An 18,982-nucleotide genomic window follows, 5' to 3' on the forward strand; every position below is an offset into this window, starting at 1 on the left:
TTTCTGAACACCAAAGAGCCCTTACCTGCAATACAACCACATGTTCCTCATGCTTTTTACTTCAAAACTATGCATATGAAACCAGACAGTGAAAATACTTAATCATTGGTTGACTGATGTTCTGGTAAAAGTGAGTTTAGTGTAGAAGTTACATTACAGGTCTCTTTCATGAATGTTAACTAGAGAAACTAAATACAAGCACAAAAACGTTTCAGTACCTGCAGACTTTGGGTCTTCCATTCTCTGCCTGATCTGAGAAGTCAAACTCTGTATCAAGTAATAGACCTTGTCACATGTCTTTACAGGATTTTTAATAACCTGCATTGATTTTATCAGTGAGATGCTTCCAGATGGAGTTAGCTGCAATTTGAGATAAACACAAAATTAAATGAACAGACTAGATTTGAAAGACCTGGTGAGATAAGATGAAACATGTCAAAGATACCAAGTACTGGAGAAAAAGAACTCAAGCAGGTTGCTATGAACATTTTTAATAATTTATCAACTATCTATTACCTTTGAGGCATTAAGAAGATTCACCAAAACACGGTACCATTTACTAGGGATTCAAAGGTAATAAGAAATTCATAGAGCAACTAATTCTATACAGTAAATATGAGTAACTACAAGCATTTGTAAAACCATTTCTTTTATTCCAAGACAGGAAAATTGGGAAGATGTGTAAAACTTTGTATATACTTAGCAAGCTTCCATATCTTCCTTTCAAGTAACTTCTGTATTCAAAAGCTTACAAAAGTAAATTCTGTTAGAAATGTTGTCATTAAGTTACACGCCTCACAAAATATTTTTTTGCTCTATAGGAACCAGATTCATAATAGTAACTGGTAACTTAAAAAAAGTTTGGTTATTCCTGTCATAGGTTTTTGTTTCTACAACTGCAGGACACAAACACAAAAAGAAAGCTTTTAAATGCACATATAGCAACCACATATGAGATGTTCTTCAGAACTGAATAAATTATAGAAACGGTAAAAGCTACAAACTACCACCAATGAGGTGAGTGTCACTAAAACAATACAGTCAATGTATATGTGAGGCTTAGCCTCAATTTTTCCAGAAAAGTCTGAAGAATTCAAAGTGACCAATGATATGAAACAGTAATTTATACACAAAACACACATTTATTTGCACTTTCCTCAGTTTCCTGAAATGGATAGAGTAATTTGGATGTGGAAAACTTCTGCCCTCTACCTAACACTAAGCAGTTCCTATCTCCCTATTATGAAGTAATCAAAAAATTGATTACTTATACATAATAGGGAGGAAGGCACAGGAATAAACCTCATACAATTTTCCCAAATCACAAGTAGATTAAAAAACCTCCACAAATAAATGCATCCCCCCAAGTTTTTATTGCCTTATAATCCCAAAGGTTAGTAACTCAGCGAGCGAACAGGAACTCTATTAGTTCTAGCCAATTTAAAACCTTATATCTATATAACAGACATCAATAAATCCTTGCATTTTCCAATTACTGTTGAATCCACTGCTAGGAGTGGTTTGCACGATACGTTATGTATTTAAATGAATCCACAGGGTACATACATGTAGGGTATATTATTCTTAATTAATTTGCTCTCAGTACTTTTTCAAAAATAGTAGTTTAAGCTTAAATCTCATTTGAGGACTTGTATTTAGTTGTTATACGAGACAGAGATGAGCAATTGAAAGATAAAGAAGTTCTTAACCTTAACAAACAATAGATTTAAAACCAGAAACAATGACATGGTCTGTATTAAGTCAACATAAACTGTATTACTACATGCTAATTTAGCATGTTAATGAGATATTTCATTTCATTGAAAGTATTCTACTGGTTTTCAGTATCTTAGTATTCTAAGTAAAAAAAAAGACCTTGCAGTGGATCAATGATTGAAACAACTGCAGCAGTGTTACACCACATACTGTCAAAGTAAAGATTACAAAAAACGCAAACAATATAATGTCATTCCTTCAGTAATTAAAATACTTTAATGGAACAGTGAAAAAGGTTTACCAACAAGATCCCTGTCCACTTCTACTTCAAAGTTTGTAGCTATTCTGATTACCAAAATTGCAGGATGAAATATCTACAGCCACAATTAGTACAGCCACCTTTGCACTTCAAACTATCTGCAAGCATGCAAATAATTTTGCAAAACAGATACATAAAATCACTGCTCAGTACGTTTGCACAGGAATTTTCATAGTTAGTTATTTTATTTAATGGGAAACTAATAATACGCTAACCTTATCATAGTCATCAGCAGTAAATTCTCTGTCTCTCTGGAGAATTTCATGGAGCCTTGCTTTAACACGATGTTGACAGCTGCTTAAGGAATCACTGTCACTGTCCAACAGACCATTCATATTAGCACTTTTTACCATCTGGACAAGAATAGGAGTCAGCTCTCCCTCTAAGGCCAGAAGTCCCTGAAGCAAACAATACCATTATTCAGGCAAATAGATGAAGATGAAAAAATGAATATCTTTAAAAAAATGCCCAAAACACTAATTTAAATTCAAGATGGTATCACTTGGCTATAGGTTAGATAAACAAGGGCACAATGCCTATATTTACAGAGAAATGGGTCCCTATGTACTGCTAGTCTGCATGATTGATACAGATGGTGCAACAGTGATGGTGACATGCCACAGAGAATGTTCCCCAACACCAGCTGTTCGGGTCCTGGATTGTAGGGAGTGCAGGTGCCCTCTCCCTGAGGCTGGAAGCAAGAGCTGCCTGACTTGTGGGTGACATGCTTTGCTCAAGGACATGTGTCACCAGAGAGGAGCTATGGGAAGGGTTTGCAAACCAAATAGCATCTGGCAGGATAAACAGCAGATAAGTAGGGTCTTACAGAGACTCTACAGACGCAAAACCCCAAGCCATGTGAGTCACAGGACAATCAAAGCCTTGAACAAGAGGTGAATGGAGAATTCCAAAATGAAGAAGGCTGGAAACTTTTGTGACTTTTCTGGCAATGGAGGGGCTCTGGAATAAAGAAGGGAAATGGTGTGGTGTCTCTTCAAGCCTGCTGACCAAGGGAAAGCAGGTCAGATGGTTGAAATATTTCTGTACAAACACATGCAGCATAGAAACAAATAGAAACAGGAAGTCTGAAGACTTGTAGAGTTTTAAGTTAATTCACATTAGAGAGATATTGTAGAATAGGTCACATGAATGGACTTTTGCTGTAACTCTAGGACCTTTTGGAAGCCAGGTAGACATCACAGTATCATGGCAGGCCTCTATTACAGATCCCCCAATTTAAAAGGGGAAATGGATGAAACCTTCTTAACACAAGTGGAGAAAGCCACCTAATTGCAGGCCTTTTTTCCATGAGTATTCTCAGCCCTGGACACCTCTATGGTAATATTGCAGGGGACAAGGAATCAAGATTTCTAGAAAACGTCTAGGACAATTCTTTCACAGAGGTCACTGATGAGCTATTGAGCACAGGCATTGCCCTGGACCTCACAAGTTACTCACAAGTGTCAGGAAAGTAAAGGTAGATGGCAGTCTTGCTAATTGAAATCTGATGTTATAACAGATCCATGGAGAAGTAAAGGAGACAAATACTTGCATTAAAGCCCAGGATTTCAAGTGAGCAGACAGTTCACTTGTCAGAGCAGCTTGTTCACAGAATCTTATGAGGAAGAGGACAAAAGTGCCTCGGACAGGGCTGTTTAATTAAAAACTGTCTTCATCTGCTCAAAGAACTTCAAATGTTTGGCACATTATTTGAAACTTTTTCACACTCTTTGAAAATACCTTTTTCTAATAAACTGTAAATCTCTCCCAGATTTCAAAAGAAAACACAAACCTGAGAATATCAGAATTTTAGAAATGAAAATACCATTTCACATTGTACCTTTGCAAAAGCTGCTGCAGTCATCTGAACTCGTCCCTCATCAGAAGCATAGATTTTGAGATCATGTCGGTAAGTGCTATGTAATCTAAGTAATCCACATCCAGGAAATCCAGCATAATCTCCTACCAAATAAACATTTTGCTCAAGCTCTCATCTTGCACTTGATTATCTTCAAAAGTGATTTATGACACTCAATTGACTTTCTTTTGAAAATTATTATGATAATTTTCTTTTTACCTTGTCCGCCTGGATACATACACCTGAAAGCTCTTCCAAGCTCCTCTGCTTGAACCCTGCCTGCAGGGGTCAACTCTCCTCCCCATTTCAGAACCAGAAGCAGGGATGGCTCATTTCTTCTATTATCTAATTTTACACAGGGAGAAAAGCTTAGTACTTAAGTATATTGTTAATTTTTTTTTTTCCAAATGAACAAAAAGTGTTTGGTCTATGAGAAGCTTCATCAAAGGACCTCTTCAACATTATGAATCTCTAGTAGTATTCTAACATTAAGGACATATTGACCTGGTGAACTAAACAGGCACTTTAAACAGAGAAAACTGAAATAATTAAACTATAAAGAGAATATATATGAAAAATATTTAGCATGAATCTGAAGCAAAAGGTAAATCAAGACAGAAAAATTAAAACAAATTGGATGCTGAACACCCTACAATTTGTAAATGTTTTAAAGATAGTAATTGTCGAGTGAGATTTTCTCATACTGGCTCAAAACACCATTTTGGTGAATCACTGAAGTTTCTTTTCATGTTATTCTTCTGTTGCAGGCTTAGAAGACAAATTTACTACAGAGTTTTAGGTGCACAATTCAGCAGATTAAAATACTGTGAATATCTGCTAACTATACATTCTTTCAAAGTAGAATATTCCCTCTTTTTAACATCAAGACATGTTCTATCAGTAGTCCATGACTATTTATACACACATAATATTAAGTGGTTAGGTACAAAAGTAATACAATACCTTCCTCTTCACTGGAAGTCTTAGGGCAGCCGTGAGGAAGATATGTTAACTGAACTTTGCGATTTATGCCTGAAAAATGCCCATACCTTAAGCAGGAAAAGGGAAAAATGAGAGAGGAAAAGGGAAAGAAACATTTTAATTATCTTCCTCCAAAACTGCTAAAATCCTATAAGAGGATATAATAATTCTCTGTTGGTCAATGATTTGTGCATTTGACCAACATTTATTGAAGCAGTCCTTAGAATAAACATTAATTCAACAAGCACAGAATTAGCAGAAATAACAACTATATAATGAAACATCTTTAAATACTATTTAGTTCTACCTTTTACAGCACCTCCCCCCCCAACAACAACAAGCAGTATTGGACATGGCACAAGTAATTTATCTATTCAGATCCAAAACTACAGTGGCTATCAGTATCCAGAAACTGGTCTCACAGTGTAGATGGCTACTGGTTTTATAGCCCATTAAATCCTCAAGCAAAATTCCGTATTTAAAACAATTATGATAAATTTCAATAATTATTGTCTGTTCCCTGATATTTTTTAAATTAAAAATTCCTATTACAATTTCACAGTCTAAGATGTCAGATCTTTAATAAACCTTGAAGTCTTTTGTTTCTGTTGTTTTTTTGTTTTGTTGGGCTTTTAAAGGCAGGGTTTTTTTTGTTACTAAGTATTTCAGGCTTAGTATACAAAGACTTATTTATCTTCAATCCTCAGAGTTTGCTGTAAATAGACAAGCAAGCATGGTGACAGTTCTAACTGGCTTTATCAGATGTCATTATGCCACACTACAAGAAGTAGACCCTGCTTACAAGTATTTTCAGTTTAAAAACATGCAAGACAAAATTTGACATCAACGAAAGTAACCTTCTCTTTTTGAATGTATACTGAGACACTAGATACAGCAATAAGGTAAATGAAAAGGTCAAGAAGAAAAAAAACAGTAATGAAAAAACATATTTGAAAAACATGACATCCCTTCTCTTCAAAAACATTGTGCTTGAATTATTATATTATTATGTATTTGATAACACTGCAATCCACAAAGTAACTGGTGGAACAAGTCAAAACAGCAGATATAACTTCATTGCTATGAAGCCTGAAAATTAGATACTTACATTTCTAACACAGTCTTTAGCTGTTCAAGTTTTGCTTTACTTTCTTCAATTTCAGAATCATTGTTTTGCCCAAGTTCTACAAGGAGCTGCCTTGCTATATCAAGTACTTCCTAACGGAAGGAAACATAAGATTTAATTAAATAAATAGATTTCTACTTACAAAATATTACAGTAAAAAAATAAAGAAACTTGCCTGCAACTGTTTTGGTTTTTTCAGTTTCAGTTTTCCAGATTTATATCCATCACATTTTTCAAAGAGATCAAAAAATCTTTAAGAAAAAGAAAAATAACTTTAAAATTCCATTAATAAATTCAATTACTCTACTTGAACAAGAGACTCTTAAAGTGATCTAAAATTAGTACCTTTACAGTATTTGAAAGTTAGGTTAAAACTTGCAGTACAGAGGTCTAACCAAGTTTTATTTAAATCCCATCTCCTCAGAAAGTTTTCAATGCATTAGGGAAACAAGAGCACCGAAAGTGACTTAGTCAGTCTCTCACTGACTTGCTAAGTATTAAAAAAAAATTATATTCTATATATTTAAATGATATATTATTTGAATATGCAGCTATATCAATTCCTAATCTTCAAGAATGATCCTGAACAGAAGTAGGGACCAAAACCAGCAAATGAGCAGTCCTACTCTTCTTCAGCATGTTCTGAAAGCAAGAATCTAGTCCCAAAAAAAACAATTCCTTTTTACTGAAACTCCACCTAGTTCCAGGTCAATTATCTAAGTTGTCTTATGAATGCCACATAAAGATGGTATCTACCAGAAATTTAGAGTCATTAAACTTTGCCAAAATTACTAGAAAAAGTAATATGACATTGCGTACAAGAATAGTTATGATAAAAAGCAGAAGGCAGAAACCATGGTTTAATAGAGAATCAAAAACATTCTCTGCTGCATTATTTTTAATAAAGACATTTATAGACACAAATGCATTTTCCATAAAATCAAACAGGACACAAACAAGGCACAGCATGTGTTGAAGGAAATCTGCTCAAGTAAGTTGACAGTCCTGTCAGAAAGAGAGGTGCAGACTTGCAATTATTTGTAGTATCTAAAACTGTTAGATTTAGAGGATAACAAAAACAAAAAGCAACTTGCAATTGTGCAATTCCTGGTTAATTCACTACTTGCTTAGCCACAAAATCCTATACTCTAAAATATGGGAAATAACTTTTACCAAGATTCTATTTACCTCTGATGTTTTACTTCCATTTTCATTTTTTGCTTTGGTGTTCGATCCCCATGGCGTATTACAGCTATAACACATCTAAGCTCCATCCTGAAATGTCAAGGGTTGTATTTCACAACACTGTACACAAGGGTCTTTTATTTAATATTAAACCAACTACAATCAAGACAATTGACAAAGTTGTAGTCATTTGACATTAACTACAGAAGTGATGGAAGTATATGCAAAAATATAAGGTTAACTGAAAATGATGTAAGTATAAAATATAAATACTGATTTTAGGACTTTAGTAACTATAGAATATCTATCTGAAGTCGTTTTTAAAACAAAAATTTTGAGGATCATTAAATGAGAGAGCATGTTTATTAGAAGCACATATTAAGTTGGTGCTGGAACAATGATTAGCAGTGGAAGCTATGTATAAAAGATGCTAAACTATAAAATCTGCTGTTCTATACTCAGCTTGACTAAGGGTGAGAAACTGTGACTGCTGATATAGCAATTGTGATTCCTTCCTTGTTTTCAGCACACAAAACAAGCATTCACAGACCAATGTGGGCACACCTTGCAAAGAGAAAAAAAATATTCACACAAAAGTTACATAGGGAGTTTGCACAATTTAGGTGTAGCTACTATTTTCTTACATTGTTCCAGAGGTGGTTGGCACAATAGGAATGTCTTCAGCTTCCAAAGGAATTGACCATGGTATTTGAAACTGGGGAGCAAGTTCTCTCATTATGATATTTCTAAAAGAGGAGTTAAAAATAAAACAAATCAAGCAAGTTTATACACAGCTTATACAACGCATGCAAACTCCAAACAGATTATATATATGCATCTTTATTAATGTAGTTTTAAAATACTAGCAGCCATGAATGTATAACTGTACATATTTTTCTTTTAATTGCATAATAAAGATCACTTAATAATTTAGAGTTATTACAACTGCTACAGGAGCATTAGACTACTGGCCCTGTAATTGTAACAAACTTCAGCTTTTCAGCTCCAGTTCCTAAGAGTTCCTTGGATAGGAATTACTCTTGTCCATTTATATATGCACACAATTGGCTTCGCTGCCTAACTAAAAGCGCCTAATAATCACCAAACCATTCTCATCAAAGAGTTAACTGTTATTTTTTACCAGTAGTTTCTCACATTTCTGTGATAAAACTGGAAAAATAGGTACAGTCTCTCATTGTAACTACAAAATGACAACGCAGTCTCCACCTCAAGAAGGATGGTACATATAATGTTCTGTTTCATAAATCTTTTATCAAACTACACTGAACTTCAGACTAATAGCTACGTAAGAAGCAGTAACACAGACAGGAAAAAAAGGTCCATCTTAAAGTAGAATAAGCCAAAATACAATTGCTAAAAACCTTGAAAAAACTTGCAAATTCCTCAACATAACGAAATTCCAGACCATTAGATCATGCAAAATTCATGCTGTATCTCATCAGTGCAACCTTACTGTAAAGCCAGTCACAATGTGCTTAGCCTACTTTGAAGACAACATTTCCTTGGCATAGAATTCTATACCCAATTCTATATGATCCCTCATTATACTTTTTTTTGCCTCCAGTGGCAGAGACAAGACGGTATGATAGAAGATGCCCTGATTCTATTTCAGTCTGGTTTTACGAGTATGAAATCCACAAACATACAAGTATACACCAGCTTCAGATTAAGGGCAATGTACAGCAATTTGGACACATTAAACAGCAGCAGTCACAACCATCCAGCAGCGCTTCACTACTTGAAAAGATCTCAGCTACCTTTAAGAACTTAATCTTGATTTAAAAATACTTATTCAGTTAGCTGTAAGCACTTTTAAAAACTCAGATGTCTGGAATAATTTTAGGAATAAGGAATTTAGTTAGTATTTTTTTATTGACTTAGGATTCTCTTTAAGGATTTTTTAATTGTTTAAGTTAATGACTTTTAATGTGATATTTAATTTAAAATAAATAATTCATAATTAATAGTAATAAAAATAATATTAATTGTAATAACAATAATTCATAGTAATAAGTAAACAATAACAGTAAGAAATTTGGCAGTACATAAACTACAATAACATGCAAGGAAGTTAATAAGCAAATCTGAAATAAATCAGGAAACTCTTACCCCAGTATTTTAGCACAATCATCATAGTACTTCATGGAGTTTTTCACAAAACTGAAGCCATTCACATCACAGACATAGGACTGTCCATTAGCACGTAGCAAATCAAAGCCACAAACTGTTTGCTGTTTTAAAGAATAAAAGTTCAAGTGATTTAGGACTGCTTATTCTAAACAAATTTTATATTTTAACCAGGTATTCATCTGTAAATATGACCAAAACATGTTACACTTTACACTTACTACCATATGTGAGTTCCATGTTTGGCTCACCCACATCATGCAAACATCTTCCTGTTTTTAACTTTTTATTCCCAACTTGATTTTATCCTTCCTCCATATTCCTAGTAGTATTAGTATTGAAGGTCAAGTTCACAAGAGCACAAATTTCAAGACTCACAGCAACCATGGGCCCACAAGTCCCCCTTTCTGACAGTGGTTTCCCACTATATACGGTTTTTAAGGATGGTAGGCAAGAAATTACAAAAAAAATTGGAAAAGCATTTTTGTTAAAATTTTACAAGATAGTTTTGACATTAACATACTATTGATATCATTAGTAGAGAATACTAGAACCTATTTCAACAGATTACTTTTTAAGACCTCAAAGCCCGCTTTGCTGACAGAGGTCCACACCAAACAGAATGCCATCACAGTCACATACAGGTAAAGGAGATAGACTGAAAGCCTTCTTATAAAACAGTTGAAAGGAGGGTAAGAGACTAAATGATGTTTTCAAGAAAAGAATCCTTGTAACTATACAGCAATCTTAAAATGATACAAAAATCAAAACGATCAAATTAACACAATTTATTCAAGTAAGTACTTAATAATGTAACTACCAAATTAACAATGAATCCATACCTGATGAAAATACTATGTAACAGAAGTTACAAAAACGTTATTGAAAGTGTGTTTTGCTAACTTAGAAACTAGTATCAAAACATGTGAAAACATTAAACACAAAATAGATACACTGTGGGCTAGCAAAGCACAATAGCAACATGTAAATTCAGGGAACTAATGAAACACGAGCAATTTATCCAGAACTTTTCAATACATTAAAGGAAAAATCCTTCTTGATTAAAAAAATATGTCATATGGAAGTTTAACTTTCCACCTTCTTAGGAGTTCTGCACTAATTACCACTGCTGGCTCATGCACTAAACCTCTATGGAAGTTTCATGTAACAAGCAATTAATTAACACTAAATGTTTGATCAGATAGGAAAGCAATCAGCTTACCTTAAAGGCAAGGCATACTTTCCAAGCAATTAACTTCTCTCTTGCATTCAGGATGACTGGGTATCTCACTTCTTTTCCTTCGCTATCTCGTTCTACTTTGCCATCCAGAGCTGGAGACTTCCGGGCCTCAGCATGAGCATAGTCTGGACCTACTGTGTACACCTGTATTGAAAAACAGGAGCTCTTGATCCAGTGTATTTAAATGAGGTTGCATAAATTTGCAAAATGTATGCATACAATTCAAACGTGACAACAACATCAAAAGATACTAGCTGCTTCTGTCATTGAAAAGGTCACACTAAAGTATCTTCCTCAGTGGCATTCTCTGCCTTCAGAGAACACACATCATTCACTGACAGCCTGGGATAAAACAAGAAAAAGAGTAATTATAAAAACTCAATTAATAAAAATTAATTTCTCAGTTATGATGCTACAGAGATGTAAATGGTTTCTTCTCCAAAACATCTGCAGAACCTGGAGAACAGGTTAATTTGAAAATTATTTCAGTTTACTTTTGGAAATCTGGCCACAATATTATTATCTTAATTTAAAAAGTATGTTTACATTTTAGACAGGACGGAACAAAGCAAGGATCTGCCCAGCTTTAAGATGACAGTCTTAGGATGACAATCTTAAAAGCTGGGTAGATCCTTGCTTTGTTCCGTCCTGTCTAAAACGTAAACATACTTTTTAAATTAAGAGAATAACTCCAGGCAAGGGCTTGACAGAAAAATTGTGTTATCTTTCTAACGCAGTTTTGATGCTCACTGAAGGGTTTGGGGCATATGCTGGAAGAGATTTTGTCACCAGCTCTCAAAAATAGGCTACAGTTTTTTTTTAATTAAAAAACAAACTCTAAGCATTGATTAAAAAAGCATTCAGCTAAAGCATATGAGTGCCAATACTGTCAATTCAGTGAATTCAGGAAAGAGGATAAGTTTAGTAAAACTGCCCAATATAACGTTGATGGTCTTGTTAAAAAATCCATTACTTATTTGGAGTATTAAAAGGCCACTGCTGCTTGATGACTACATTGCAACTAGCCAAAATATTCCCTAATCCTCAAGCCATTTGCATCTCTTCTTGTTGCAAGAATCTTTGAGGAAAGTTTGTGAAGCTCTTACACAAACATCTGTAAACACTATTAACTTCTGTGGAAAGTGTTGCACAGAATAACCTTCAGAAGAATACACCAGGGCACTTTTCTGAGAACGTGGAAAGAGTATTCCCCTCATGCACCACCAAGTGATACCAAGAAGCTGACTGCAGTTAATAAAAGGGCTTTTTGGATTAGACCTCACACTGTCTACACTTGCACTTTTTTTGTCTAAATATGGAGATCTCTTATGTATGTTGTAAAACATTGGTTTCACATGTTTTGAATGGGCTTAAAATAGCCAAAATTAACACAAAGGGAAAGGAAGCAATCTTCACACAAAGCTGGTTTAACACCTACTTTGTTATTGCTCTGTTTTAGCATTCTCTCATGGTACCTAATAACTCTGTTAAGAACTTAAATGAAAGAGTGAAAATTATTATAGATAAGGTCCACAAAGGTTATTTTCTTTGACCCCATAAAATTTTAGCATGTAACTTTTGCTTATAAATTAGCATTCTAAGATCTACTTCAGTCAGATTTCTTTGTAACCCTTAAACTTCAGATAAAATATCTAGGCAGCACCTGTTAGCATGGGAAAGAAGATGCTGTTCTGGCACTAATACAATACAAAAAAAGGAAGAGAATATATCAGGTAGCAAGCCTCCAGCACTTGATTCTAACAATGCAAGCACAGCTACTCTACATTACAAGTACCATGTTTAGCTAGAATCAGAAATGCATTTTTTACTTATGAACTATAGTAAAACTCAATTAAAATTAATCCTTGACCAAGACTTAAAACTGACAAGCTCTTTGAGCACTTGATTGTTCTAAATATAAATAAGAACGCACAGTTGTCATACCTTCACATCAGTTCCATCTGTAGGCATGAATTCCTCATAAATATAGGAGCCTGTTTTCCTCACACTGCTTTCAGGAGAATAAACACTGCTTCTGCTGCCAATCTGAAAGGTGTATTTTTCCATTAAAAAACTCAAAGAATACTGCTTGAGAAACTTTGAAACCACCTAAAATAACACACTTGCACTAAGAAAACACTTCATGTACCAAATGAAGCAAACTTTTGACCATTGCCAAAAGATTTTTATAAGATTCTAGAAGTACATTAATGGTGTTTAATGGTGTGTGGCTAAGAATCTGCAGTAGCTAACCATCTACTGCAAGAAACATAGGCCTTCATTCAATCTATGTGTTCTCCTGAAATTCCTCTGATCTGCCACTATTCCTGAGCAAGTAGGACATGACAGAATTACTCTGCAATCCTGTTAGACACATAAAACTTTTTAATAGCTTTAGTACTATAACCTCACCTTTCGAAAGAGCCTCTGGCTTCCACCCCCAGCAGATGTTGGATAATAAATGTAAACATTGTGGTCCTCAGCACTAACTGGCTTTTCTACAAAGGGCTTCTGGAAAATTTCTCCATTCACTTCCACATGATCTTCTCCTTCAATCAAGTTGCATTCTGAAGAACAGTGCAAAGAATAGAACTGTAACAGTATACTAGTGGCATACAATTATTAAGAGATCTACATTAATTTGCAGTTTGAAAAAATAATATTCTATTACATCTTTGTTTCTCTGATTTTTACTGACTGCACAATGACTGATGATCACATGCAGTATATTTTTGCTGTACCATGTCTATAGTATGTTATTTAAATACTGTGTTCCAGAATTACTGTTGATTTCCTCAGTGTCAGATAGGAACTTGTCTCCTGCAGGTGCATAAGATGGTATATTTGAAGTGTTTTGAAGAGAGGGAAGTGCTATTTGTCTTCTTTTTTCCAGTGCCCTTTTCTGAAATACCAGTGAGCTGGCAGGTGAATTGTATACACAGTGTGGTGTCAGATGCCACAGTCATTTTCCATACCACTAGAACTGTCTCATACTGTGTGATAAATGCACCCTGAACATAAAATTAGGTCCTCTGGTATCAGCAATCAGGAATCTGCTATTCAATACTGATTAACTGCAAGCAGCAGCTTTAATTTCACTTTTGAAGTATAAATGTGTCCTTTTATCCGTAGATCATGCAGACAGTTTAATGCAAAATTCTCTTGACCTGTCATTGCAATCTCTTACTGTTGCATAAAGTTTTCATTTTAGTAGAAAATGTTCAGGTTTTTTTGCAGGTACACAAAAAATTGATTCCAATTTATATTCGTAGTACAGCATCTGCAGATATATCTAGAACAGATTTCAAATATATGGCTGGTTATACTCAGAAGGGGAAGAATTCAATAGCATCACTTGTTTCTGTCAATATTACTTTCCAAAGGAAAATTACTAATAATTGTGTTTAATATAATATCCTGAATGCTGCTCTGTTTAGTGACATATTAGAAGCTCAGTTTGAGTAAGGAGGCCTTTATATTCTAGTTATTCTATGATGTCTGTAAGATGTATGGTGTCAGAATCATATTTCTCAGTTGCATACTTGTGATGCCTTTGGCTGGGATGTAGTTAATTTTCTTGACAGCAGCTGGTATGGTGCTATGTTTTGAACTTGTGACAAAAGTCTTTATGTTTTTGTTAATGCTGAACAGTGCTAACACAGCCTCAACCTCTTTTTTTTTCACATACTGCACCCCACAGCCAGTAAAGGTCAGTCCATAACTGTCACAGACATTTCTTTTATGAAAAATCTCTTAGGATTTACCTGCTGAAGCTGAGAAGTTCAGCAACCAGACATAAACAATAGGTTATCTGCTGCTGTGGAATGTAACAGGTCTGCCTGGATTGGCCCAGTTTGGATGTTTGGAGTTGGTGGCCAATCCAGGACTGAGCTCTCTTGGAGACAGTCCGGGAGAGCAAGGTTTGTTTTTCATTCTTTACTTTTCTGTTCTTAGATTAGGTAGCTAGCAGCCTCTGGAAACTCTCCTTTCTTTTTCCTTTTAGTATAGTATAGTATATGTATATATCATAACATAATAAATCAAGCCTTCTATAATGGAGTCAAAGATTTATGTCTCTTCTTTCACCCAAACACCCTTGTGACCACCGTCAACACACAACAACACTTTAAATGCTGGCGTGGAAATCAAACCACAAAAATTAATTGTCTAGGCAGTGAAATTTAGCTTTCCACTATGTCCATACTGTTCTCCAGTGGAAACAGTGAGATGCTAATAGTTGATACTTTTTCTCTGTTCTTTTTACCTTGTGGATTGTTTGGATCACGGTTCAGAACTGCATAGCGAGGAAGTAAAATTCCTTCAGCTTTAAGAATACCATAGACTTCTCTTCTAGAAGAAAAGAACAGGAAGAAATGAGCCAGCAAATCCTGCAAATATTTGCATTTTACAATCAAGGAGGAGAAAAAAAAACACTTTTTTTTTTTCAAATCACACAGGATAAGGTTACACATAAAATACTCTATTTACCGATATAATGCTTGAAAGGTCACTGACACAGCTGTACCTTTGCAGTGATCTCTTCAACATCAATAAAAATGCACTTTGCAATGCCAGTCCTTTCCTATCTGGCAGCGCAGCAGACATTTGCACAAAACAATTGTCTTGTTAAAGGAGATTTTCAACTGTCCAACTTCATACAGAACAGTAACTGAAGGCATCTGAAATAGCAAGTCTGCTCATTGTTCAGAAGGTTCCAGTGTTCATGTATTTTGCTTACTGTTGTTTTATTAATGTTTGCTATGCATGACCTTAGCTCCAAAAGAAAATTTGCTTTCAATAACCACATGACCTTTGAGTACCAACAACTTCTGTTAAGTGTCATCTTTACAGAAAAAAAAATACTGTAAATCACATGAATTCTACAATTATCTGAGCTTGTACAGCTGCTATACATATGTATCCTATATGTATTTTAAGAGTCAAACTTTTTTTATTTGCTAAGCTTCAGAAAATTGTACCAGCAAATTTCTAACTTGGTAAATCTTCAGATACATCAATGTAAAAACAGCAAAAGAAAAAAACACACTTGAAGACACATTCCAGGAAACTATGCATACATTAATAAAGTGTAACATTTGCTGTAATTTTATTTAAACTACTATACAATCATGGAATCACGGGATGGTTTGAATCAGAAGAGATGCTAAAAATCATCTGATTCCAAACCCTCCACCATGGGCAGGGACAGTACACTGGAACTGTTGCTATGCAATAACAACAGATTTTATAGTCTCTGACAAGAATGGCTTGCTTTAAAAGGTGATTAGTGTTATTTACCTGTCTTGTATGTGATACTGCATATTCAAGTCATTGATTATGAACGGATTCCTGAGTTTTGCGTAAGCTACTGCTTTGTCCAGTGGAAACCCTAAAATGTTTATTAAGAAAAACAAATTAAAATTACAAGACACAGTAATTTAATTTACTAGTAAAGAGTTTGAGCCTTTGCATTACATCACTGTTTCCACTGGCTTCAAATGTATTTACCAGTGGGACAGCTATTCTTATATTGTGTCAGACAAGACTTTCTCAAGCAATGTAAACAGTATCATTTTAAAAATTCACACTTTAGAAGTCAGTTGTATTATAGTAAAGAAGAAAAAAGAATCACTTCCCAGGAAAATCCAATAAAACTGCAAGACAAAAAACCTAAAAGGACTTTCAAAGAGCTTAAATAATTTAGATGGCATTATTACAAGATTTACCTTTAGAGTGAAAAGAAATGAGACAGTCGCATAAAGGCCAATTTTCTACTGGCTCATTCAAAATAACATCCTCTTCAAATATCACCACAGTTATATACTTAAACATGGAGAGGCGTTCAAGAATTTCTTTCATTGGTTTGGACTTTGATTTCTTAGCCATTGAACAAATCCCAACTGCAATTTGTCTTTCTGGTGGCTGGAAAGGAGGCAGGGGGAAGGGAAAAGTAATTTTTATGTGTTCTAAATTTTAGAAACACAACAGGGTTTTAGCAGCACAATACTAGAGTAGGTATTTTCTCTTAAAATTCACATGCTATCATTAATTTAGTTTTTAATCAGGTAAATTGCTAGCAGATAACAAAATGAAGCGTAACAGCATATCACAGTAAATCCTAAAAAAATGCCTCAAGAGTGAAACAGTTTAAGAGCTCTATATTACTTTTTTTGAGTATTGTTACCAGACATGATCAAAGGCTAAGTCAAGAGTGTCGGATCTGAACGAAATCATATTTATGGCTTACTGTGAAATTAACTAGTAATTGATTTTTCATGTATGTCATTTTTTAATGTCTATTTAACAATCACAAGGCCTCTCATCACCTAATATTACAAGTGAATTATGAAAATTAGAAAACAAGAAACTACTTTTCTAGATTTCTGAACTATTTAGTGTGTAAACAGTTTCACTTTTATTGCATACTCTATATTTACTTTCACATTAAACTTTCAATCATTTTTTTCTGTCAGTGATATTTCTAAAGGCAACGGCCAACCTACTCTGCTCTATAAAGGAAACAAACAAAAAACCCACAGAGCAATCCTTTAAATCAACTTATTCCTTTTGGAAACCTAGCCAGCCACCTTCCCTTGCCAAAATAGGTGCACTGAATTGAGATACCTAAGCTGCTAATTTTGCATTGCTACTCTGCATTTCCAAGTTACTTTTAATCATGGAAAGTGCTTTAGCAATGCTGTCTTACATTTAAACCTTTTAGAGAAATTCACAATTAGTGAAAATGTCATCTATTCCATAAAACGCAATGTTGCAAAAAGAACAAACAACAAAGAGTTAAAAAAATGACATTAAGACTAATGCATAATACCATTAAGAGTTTGTATTAAGCAAGCTAAAAATTGGTGAGCACAGTGCTCAAAATACAATTCAGAACACTTTATAGATATAATAAACTAAGGTATAATTAAGATGAACTTAGTATGCACTTTCAATATACCAAGGCAAGGAAAGAAAAAAAAGCAAACAAAACTTAACTCTGAAGCAGTTGACAGCACACAAAAGAAAAATTCCCAATAATGTTTTCCTTCCAACTATCCAAATAAATAAAACAGAAGCTTATGCCGCCATCAAGTTCATTGCCAGAATCCAAATCAAGTCTCCAAATGATGCACATCAACCTCAGTTGTCCTGAAACTCTCTAAAATTAAGCACATCTACTTCACAGTTCAAGGTATACTTAATTTTCTGGTATTCTTCTTTTCCAAACATTATCTGAATATGAACAATTATATTAATTGTTGAGTGAAATGAATGAAAATGAAAATATCATTATCTGAATATGAACAATTTCTCAATTTAGAACATCATTTCAGTTCTAGATTTATGTGAGCTAATGCCATTTTTGAAAAATAATTAAAATACTGAAAAATATTTTTAAAAATATTTTTTATAAACCGTTTTTGAAAAAAATTAGAAATCAAAAATAATGCTTGAGAACAAAGAATAGTGAACAAGTTCTCCTACAGTACTTACAGAGTCATACTCTTCCTCCTCTTCTTCCCCATGGTCATAGAAGTGTTCATAATCTGTAGATCTGGCTGAATCCAATAATCCCTCTCCATCTTCTCCACCCACAAAGAATCTGGGAGGATCATTCTCTGTTGCATTAACAGACATGGTTACAAGACCTATAGAAATCTATGTAAAAACTGCAGGCACTCTGGCAGCTGAGATCCTGGGCATGTTTCCTACTGACACGGGGACACCAAAGTCCCCTGCTCTTTGATGTTGCTTGTGCACTGTTGCCACTGTGATTGCGTTGTTTACCAGGCACTGTTTAACTTGTTATCATCTGCTCATTACTGATCAGAGTTGCTGCTCCAAGAAACTCACTGTGCTAGACCAAAAAAAAAAAAAAAAAGAAAAAGAAAAAAGACACACTTGATAAAGGGATCTATATAATCTATATAAACTCTTTTTTACTTAGAAAAAATGTTTGGACAATTATGTACCTCTGAGCAAAGCATCAGAAACAGAACAGGTGAAAAGATGCACCACACATAGTCTACACTTCTACACTCTTAGATGTATGCTTACAGTATGGAAAACAGTTACAAAATTACTATCAAACTACTGATGCATAAATTTTAGAAACAGAAAATATAACTCACAGAAGTAAAAGCTATGCAAATGCATTTTCTCCTAACGTCAGAAGGCTTAAATGGAGAGTATTTTTACACAAAACGTACAACAAAAATATTCTCCAATATTTACAATATTTAACTCACTATCCATGGCATTGGCTGTTTTTTCCACAGAAATTTTGTGATCAAATGACAATTGCAAACAGACTACTGTCTGTTTGCTACTGTCTGTGCTAGTGAAAAACATAAAGCCACCATTAGGACAATTAAAAAAACCCTAGTCTTGAAACTCAAGTGAATCTTT

At 34.4% G+C, this 18,982-nt stretch overlaps 1 protein-coding gene across 8 annotated transcripts in view; it reads right to left on the minus strand.

Moving 5' to 3' along the window:
- PPIP5K2 (diphosphoinositol pentakisphosphate kinase 2) overlaps window positions 1–18,431 on the minus strand; it is a 38,412-nt gene extending 19,981 nt beyond the window's left edge. For 5 of the 8 annotated variants that reach the window (XM_031064598.1, XM_031064597.1, XM_031064596.1 and 2 more), the window contains exons 1-17: window positions 18,068–18,431; window positions 16,300–16,495; window positions 15,872–15,962; window positions 14,838–14,923; window positions 12,986–13,140; window positions 12,518–12,619; window positions 10,556–10,717; window positions 9,316–9,437; window positions 7,830–7,931; window positions 7,189–7,275; window positions 6,176–6,251; window positions 5,983–6,092; window positions 4,857–4,942; window positions 4,113–4,238; window positions 3,876–3,997; window positions 2,251–2,433; window positions 219–360 (exon numbers count right to left, since the gene is read on the minus strand). In XM_031064598.1, the coding sequence (XP_030920458.1) occupies window positions 219–360; window positions 2,251–2,433; window positions 3,876–3,997; window positions 4,113–4,238; window positions 4,857–4,942; window positions 5,983–6,092; window positions 6,176–6,251; window positions 7,189–7,275; window positions 7,830–7,931; window positions 9,316–9,437; window positions 10,556–10,717; window positions 12,518–12,619; window positions 12,986–13,140; window positions 14,838–14,923; window positions 15,872–15,962; window positions 16,300–16,495; window positions 18,068–18,211 (2,092 nt within the window). In that variant the 5' untranslated portion in view covers window positions 18,212–18,431. The remainder of the gene's footprint in view (window positions 1–218; window positions 361–2,250; window positions 2,434–3,875; window positions 3,998–4,112; window positions 4,239–4,856; window positions 4,943–5,982; window positions 6,093–6,175; window positions 6,252–7,188; window positions 7,276–7,829; window positions 7,932–9,315; window positions 9,438–10,555; window positions 10,718–12,517; window positions 12,620–12,985; window positions 13,141–14,837; window positions 14,924–15,871; window positions 15,963–16,299; window positions 16,496–18,067) is intronic. The other 3 variants (XM_031064594.1, XM_031064600.1, XM_031064599.1) reach the window with 2 other exon arrangements.
- Window positions 18,432–18,982: the final 551 nt, after the last annotated feature.

The sequence above is a fragment of the Geospiza fortis genome, unplaced genomic scaffold (assembly GCF_000277835.1).
Source record: "Geospiza fortis unplaced genomic scaffold, GeoFor_1.0 scaffold249, whole genome shotgun sequence".
Lineage (NCBI taxonomy): Eukaryota > Metazoa > Chordata > Aves > Passeriformes > Thraupidae > Geospiza > Geospiza fortis.